The 7967-nt window shown below is 38.7% G+C and overlaps 1 protein-coding gene across 1 annotated transcript; it reads left to right on the top strand.

The window, feature by feature from the left end:
- The first annotated feature begins 1310 nt into the window (after positions 1 to 1310).
- Positions 1311 to 7889, top strand: psmb10 (proteasome 20S subunit beta 10). Its single transcript, XM_044174722.1, has 8 exons — positions 1311 to 1509; positions 2603 to 2696; positions 2898 to 2995; positions 4037 to 4177; positions 4393 to 4508; positions 4757 to 4815; positions 5682 to 5833; positions 7602 to 7889. Exons 1-8 carry the CDS (start codon positions 1445 to 1447, stop codon positions 7711 to 7713), a joined length of 837 nt encoding a protein of 278 aa, XP_044030657.1. The 5' UTR covers positions 1311 to 1444; the 3' UTR covers positions 7714 to 7889.
- Positions 7890 to 7967: the final 78 nt, after the last annotated feature.

Raw genomic sequence — 7967 nt, 5'->3', positions numbered from 1 at the left:
TTTTCAAGAATAATCAGGTTTGTGGTCGTGACACGTCAGTTGTCATGTTATGATTGTTATGATGACAGACATAGTGGGCTGGAGACACCAAGATGAGATAGGTAGTTTTTATTACACACGGCGTAAACAGGCAAAGAGGAGATGGTACTGATACCGTCCTTGGCTAACTTAGCTGGAGATCTGGGGGAGTAGTGACACACATTGGAGAGTGGAGACACACGGGACAGGAATCGGGAACTCAGGAGAAGGGAAGACACGTGCAGATGCAAGGTAGGAGTCCGAGATGTAGTGATGGCTGGATACAAAGATCTGTCCTACTACAAACAAGACCGGACACTGACTGAGGTGAGGGATGGTGTTTTATAGGGGAGTGGAGTGATGATTAAGTGCAGGTGTGTAATGAGTGACAGGTGACTGGGATTAGTGCTCAGATGAGGGATTGCGATGTGTGAGGTTAATGACAGCTGAGTGTGACTACTGGCTGGTGAGAAGATGACAGGCTGTGACAATGATACAGTATATAAACTAATTATTTTATATTACAAAAACTAATGATAAAATAACACAAATTATAGCATTACTAATATTTAGTAAACATGATTAATTATAATTTCATTGTTTGTTAACAGTGAAATAACTACTAAAGATTTATTAACTAGCAATTTATCATTTATTGATGATCATTATAAAGTGTTACTTGCATCAGTGAAACAAAAGTAATAATATGATGTAATACACAAAATAAACATAATATCTGTACTGTAACTGTATGTAACCTGTGGATTCATGCATTTTGATCCCAATGTGTAATGCCCTGATTTAACAGTAGAGGCGATTAAACGACATTTTAGGCCTCCAGGACTCAGGTTCCATCTTGACACTTTGGCAAATTTTAATACACTGCAAGAAATATCAGTGAGTATAATTCAGCAGTTGATTGTTGTGGTCTCATTTATTTTTCTCAAAGCGAGTGGCAGAATGGCCAATGCAGCAGAATGAGATGTCTGTTTTCTCTGATACAAATCAGCTAATTCCATAAATGATGTCAAATTAAGGATTTTTTTTTTCTCACAGGTGGAGATAACTCCTTATTTCCAAATTGGAAAGTCTCGTTTCAGAAAACACTTGGGGGGAGTATTAAAAGGAACTGAATTGGGAGAAAAGTGGAATTTCTTCACTCCTCTGACAGCACCTCTGGACTTTTCGATGAAAAATCAGTCTTTTAAACTCAAAATGAGAAAAAAAGTCTTGTTAATGCGGATGTTTTTTACAGTGGAGAGCAAGAAGGCTTGGCTTGTGCTGAAGAAGTGAAAGTAAAAGTAAAATCCCATGAAAAGCGCTGACACACAGCCTGACAGGGCTTTTGTTGAAGGTTTTTATCTTCAGTTCAGAAACAGCTCTCAACTTCATCTTCATCTTCATCTCTTCTGTCTTCACCCTGAAGATGCTCCACAGTTTGAAGCCCTGTGAGCTGCAGACTGGAGGTTTCTGCTTTGAAAACAGCCGCAGGTAAAGAAACACTGCATCTATAGTTACAGAGGCTAAAATGGTGCTCAGGAGCAAATACTGTAATGATCATTAATAGTGCTCTCTACTGTTTATACTGAGTTTCTAAAGTTTAGTGATCATTCCTTGTCTCCTGTAATAACCTCAGTGTCACCATGGCGCTCTTGTGATGTTGCTGTAGGGACTTGAAGTAAGCCTTTGTAGCGCAGAGAGCAACACAATCAAGTTCGTATAGGCCTGTAGCCTGGATTTTAGAAATACTAAGATCACGAGTCCAAGTCCCAGACAACAATACTTTGAATGACATTGTCTGTGATTGTAATATGATTTTTCAACATGAAGATTGAAGTGATGTTTTAAAGCCTTCTCCACACTGCCTGTGGAACAAAATTTTGGTGGGGAAACACTAAATCCATTACTTTTTTATTTATTTCTTGGGCAAAAATATAATGAGTGTAAGAAATACTACAATCAGCCAATAAAATATAGACTAAGCTAATTGTAAAAGCCCCCTAGCTTGATACCACCCACAAATTTCCAGAAAAATACATAGGACCCAGGTTTCCTCAGCAGTAGCTATGGCTCTGCCAAAAATTTACAAGTTTGCCTTATAGTGCTTTTACAATCTGTACAATATACTATGCCTTCTATGTTTATGACCTTCATTTAGATGAGAAAAAACCTTATCATGAAAAATATGGGACAAACCTCAGGGAGGGATTCCACTTTCAGGATGGACAGACATGCAGGTGTCATATGTTCAGAGTAGACGTATTAGTAGTAAAACAATAATGTAGAGACATGCCAAAATGGTATTAACTGGGGGGGACAGGACCATATTAACAGACAGTAATTATTTGATTATATAAATAAAATTACGCATACAGTATGTCTTCATATGTGACTGAGCTGGAATAGAGATTGAAAACAAACATTTTCTGTTTTTTCAATTATTTCTTTTTTTTTTTTCATTATTGGGCAGCATACAGAATAGTTTTAGGATGTTTATGGCAGGATAATAGGAGATAGGACGGTTGCAGTGAATCGACACTGTCTCTGTCTTTCTGTCTGTCTCATGCTCATTCATCATTTCCAGGAATGCAGTGTTGGAGTCCAGTTTGTCAGAGCTTGGCTACAAAGCCCCCAATGCCAGAAAGACAGGGACCACCATTGCTGGGATTGTTTACAAGGTGAGGATGTGCCTTCAGTCTTTTCACTGAGACACACATTCAGACTAAATGTACAGACTTCTCATCTGTACATAAAAAGTAGCTACCTATCTTCCTGGTTGGCACGTGTCTGTAATGAACCTTGAAGCTGTTTTAGTGTTTAGGAAGTAAACTCTTGACATCAGCCAGGTGTGGTGAGTATTTCCTGTCCTTGTCCGACAGGATGGAGTGATCCTGGGAGCAGACACCAGGGCTACAGACGACATGGTGGTGGCTGCCAAAAACTGCATGAAGATTCATTACATTGCTCCAAAGATATAGTGAGTAAAACCAGTTTGCTCATCAATTCCACAGCAGGACAACCCTTTCTGTGTCCTCACTCGTATTTTTTATATTGGTTCAATATAAAATATATGTATATATATGTACATCATACAAATATGGTTTGTATTAATTCAGTTCAATTCAAAGGGGCTTTATTGGAATGGGAAACAGACATTTACATTGCCAAAGCAAGTGTGAAATAAAAACAACATATATTGATTTTTTTTTTTTTTTTTTTTACTGTGTCTCACATTCCTTTTCATGTTTCAGTTAAAGAAATATTATGGGTTAAATCCATATAAAAATATGAATTCTCTCCGTTGGCTTCCTGTCACCTCTAGGATTGGTTTTGAAATTTTATGTGGTAAGTCACCTCTGTAATTTAAGGAGTTGTTGTGTCATCTCACTCTGTGAGATGCCTCAGGTCTTTAGATCTGAAACTGCTGGCTGTATGAAGATAAAGGCTGAAAACTAAAGGTGCTCGAACTTTTGCTGTTGTAAATTCTTGCCTTTAAAACAGCCTCCCTAAGCCCACTTTAACTGGACTGTTTGCAGGGTTAGGCAGCTGTAGCTCAGGTGGTACATCAAATTGGACATTACTTTGGTGATTCAGTCCCCAGCGCCTCCTGTGTTTGTTCTTGAGCAAAAGACTGAACCCAGAATTTCTCCCAATACGTGTGTATATGGAATAAAAAAATCCCTTTGGACAAAAAAAAAACATCTGCTGAATGTAATGTAATTTATTCACCGCTCTGTAGCCATATGATAGTAATACACAAATGTTTTTTTCCATTCTATTTAGTTTTAGCCCAATGACACAGTAAAGGCAGGTGATCTACTGAATATTGAGCAAAATGATGATATTTTTACCCATTATTGTGCATACCTGCTATTGTAATAACTGACCTTAGCGTTGGTTTCTAAATGTTGTAGCAGCAGTAGAAAATGATCTTTATGTCTCTAAGACCAAGCAAAAGTACTTCAGCCGTGTTTATGAAACTGTCCATTGTTTGACTTGTTAAATTAATGTCCTGTAGCTGCTGTGGGGCCGGCGTGGCTGCAGACGCAGATATCACCACGCAGATCATGGCGTCCAACGTGGAACTGCACATGCTCAACACTGGGCGACCCCCTCTCGTCGCCATGGTAACTCGACAGCTGAAACAGATGCTGTTCAGGTCAGGGTAACAGAGATATAAAGGATACAAAACCTAAATCACTGATGGTCATATGTTAAGCATTTCTCATTTAAGTTTCTTGTATACTAATTGCCTATTTTCTCGAGTTTCTGTGTTCATAAACATCAACACACGTCCAGGCAGACTTGTTCCTTATTCCTCCCATTGAAAGGGAGAAAGCACCAGGTTGTAGTGATGTCTGTCTGATTTTTCAGGTACCAAGGTCACATCGGTTCATCTCTGATCGTTGGAGGAGTCGATGTGAGTGGAGCTCACCTGTACAGTGTTTACCCACATGGCTCCTATGACAAACTGCCTTTCCTCACCATGGGTACGTGTTTATGTGTTTAATGTACTGTATACTTCTTTATGTGGTGAGCAGGCTGGGCAGATTTTAGAGAAAAACCCTCGCAGTTCAACTTCAAGGTTCACGTTTATTTGTTATTTCGACCATAAAAATACAGCAGAATGGATATAGTTTCACTCAGGACTAGGCTTTAAAACCCAACCTAGCATCGGACAAAACGTAAAAACCTGAGTGAGCAAAGAAAGTTTTCTAATGTTTGATTCTGGTTTCAGGCTCTGGAGCTGCAGCTGCTGTCTCTGTATTCGAGGACAGATTCAAACCAAACATGGAGGTGAGACTGTCTACTTTCCTTTTATGGCAGGTTTAATCAAATAAAAAATGTGATGTCTGTTATAATAAAGATTAGAGTTTATACTAAAGGCATGTTGTTCACTGCAAATGACATCATAATGAGATGTATGGGAAACTGTCTGTTGTGTAAATACCGTATATACCAACAAGGATACGAAAACGAGACAAGAAGCCAAAAGAAAGAGGTGCATCATCTGCTGATGCTGTCATTGGCACGATAGTCGGGTCGAGTTTTCCATTAAGTTTTCCAGTAGTACAGAACAATGTCAGCACAGTACAACTTAGATTACATCCACACGGAGTCGCCATTTATGTGTAAAAACACCAACCCCGACCACGCTGATCATTGCTCTCCAAAAGCTCAAGTTTCAGATTTATACACTCGGGAGGCTGTTTTCAAGAAGCGTGTGGACACAAGGTAAAAATGAAGAGAGAAAAAAATGTTGCAGTAAATCGTACAATATAGAGTCAGTTTGTTTTGCTGTATTACGGTTGTAATACCTCCATCACAATCGTTGGCGGTGTATAGTTGGCATGGTAATGTATAAAAGGCCTGAGTCAATGGGGACGGTAAGAGCTTTTGTATCAAGAGTTTAAGGCTGAATTGCAGTACAAACCACTGCATTCCCCAGTACGTATCAGCCTTTAAAATTAAACTGTACAAAAGAAGCGCGTAATTTTTGTGCCGCCCTCCAATATGGCCACCAGAGGATGGATTGCATCTCTAGTTGTTATTCAATGTTCAGTAACCTACTCAATCCTGTCCTCTTTCTCCATCTCTGCTATTAATCTGCCTAAGAAATGTTTTTTTCTGCTGTTTTTCTCTGCCTCCTCTCTCCCTTTCAGCTGGAGGAGGCGAAGCAGCTCGTACGAGACGCCATCGCTGCTGGGATTTTCTGTGACCTGGGTTCAGGCAGCAACGTGGACTTGTGTGTTATCACCGAGGCTGGAGCGGAGTACCTGCGAGGCTACGACAAGCCCGCGACGAAGGGCAAAAGGTGAGCCATTATATACATACCTTACCTATCAGAGGAGAACTAGTCATGTGTCATCCAGTACTTCTCCCTTTAATATTCTGTCATGTGTTAGAAAAAAGTTCTTAGGCAGCTATCTTGCTGCTGGTCACATGGTCAGAGGTAATAAAGCCGCCTAATGTTGACATTCTCATCAAGGGTGAGAAGATTGATATAATTACTGAATTTAAATATCTTGGTGTAATAATGGATCCAAATCTTTTAAGAAATGTCAAAAAATATTAAAAACCATCAAATACAACGTTGCACAGTCTTTCTATGGATGAAGCCAAGATATTTATGCATGCCATGAGCCTTTCCTATGTCCTATTGTATTATGTGTTGGGGGCGGGCTGGAGAAACAGTCATTAAACCACTTGTACAAACACACCTTAAAAATTCGGGATAAAAAGCCAATTCAATATCATCACTGTGGGACACTGGAGAAACATCATCCTCTGAGCTTTGAGAATGTTAGATTATATTTAAATTTATGTTTGGTCTATAAAATATTAAACGGCTTTGCCACTCTTCCACTACATGACTTTGTTTACTTTTGTTTGGAGAACTCCTCAATAATATCTTAGAATATCTTCTATAAAATAATGTACTGTAGCTTTTCGTCGCACTGCATTTGGGCAGTCAGCTTTCTCTGTGACAGACACAACTCAGTAAAACCAGACGACAAAAAGAGTTCAATAAAGTATTTCTGATTCTGATGTCAGCAACAGGTGTATGTTAGACGTGGTATGTGTGTGTGATGTATTGTTGTGTGTAACTTTGTATTATGTGTCTGCTTGTTTAGTGCTGTTCTGTCACTGTTTGCATGTTTTAATTGTGACCTGCCAAGGGACTGCAGATGAAAATTAGCTTTAAGCTAACTTGTATTGCTAACTTACAATACATCAAATGGTAACATTTATGTCTAATGTTGTACATGATCCCCTACGAATTAAATAACAAAATAAAGAAGTGGTTAGGGTTAGTTAAACATCTTGTAATTCTTGTAATTTATTGTCACATTCAAATTTAGAAAACTGGTCACATATGACAAAGACATATAAGAAGACACCAAACTGCAGAAAACATTCGTATGCACGTAACAGAAATTAATAGTCTAAATAACGATACAAATTAACATAAAGTTAATAGAAAGAAGTTTAAAATTCAACCTGTCCACTAATAGAAAACCTGATTTAATCATATCAAAGTTGAATTGAGTATTACAGAATTTTAAGGTAATACATTTGAAAATGCCTCCAAAACTAATTTAACAAGATCATTTAAATATCATGCTTGAAAACAGGCACATGTCCTAAACAAACTGCAAAATGTAAGGGGTGTTTGTGCATTCTAAAAACATTAGCTGCTGGATAACACCTCAGGCGTTGCTCTATTTGGGTCTCTGAAACAGGAAAACTGTGTGGAGAGATACTGTATATTAATGTAAATCCCACCCATTGACACCCAGCAAATGTCCAGCAGGTGTATTCTGCATGGGTGAAAGTTAGCAGTCTAACAGTCATATTTCTGTCTGTTCAGTGTTGGAACAGTGTGGCCATGTGCTATTTTTGAGTGAATTAACCTTTAAACTCTCCTTCTGTTGCCTCTGTGATATTGTATTGGACCTCTGTTGTATTTTGCTGATCAGCCTGGAGAATAGTCTCAGCTAAAGTAACTTTAACTTTATTCATTAGTCATTTTTGGAAGCAAAACAAATGAGACATTTTCTCCTTGTCTGTCTTTTTTTCAGAGAGGGACAGTACAGGTATAAGCCCGGCACCACAGCCATCCTGACCAAAACCGTGACCCCGCTCTCTCTGGATGTGGTCGACGAATCTGTTCAGATCATGGACACTGAATAAAATACAATAAAATGCTCCTGGTGGAATAAAATCTTTTCAATATGTACTAATACATCAGCGTACTAAATAAAAAGAAAGACGAGTGTGGTCAAATGATTTAGAACAGGTTGCTCTTCAAAGCATCATTGACTGGACAGGAAGTAGTTTTGTAATAAAAGCATTTGTTTGTTAAATGATCAGTGCCTGCGAGTTATTTGGTGAAGCACCTGAAGGGCTGGAAGACTGTACTCTTACTGAAGCTTGTATTTCTCTGT

Source organism: Siniperca chuatsi, linkage group LG18 (genome assembly GCF_020085105.1).
Source record: "Siniperca chuatsi isolate FFG_IHB_CAS linkage group LG18, ASM2008510v1, whole genome shotgun sequence".
Classification (NCBI taxonomy): Eukaryota; Metazoa; Chordata; class Actinopteri; order Centrarchiformes; family Sinipercidae; genus Siniperca; species Siniperca chuatsi.
This window is presented reverse-complemented; position numbering and strand designations above follow the sequence as displayed.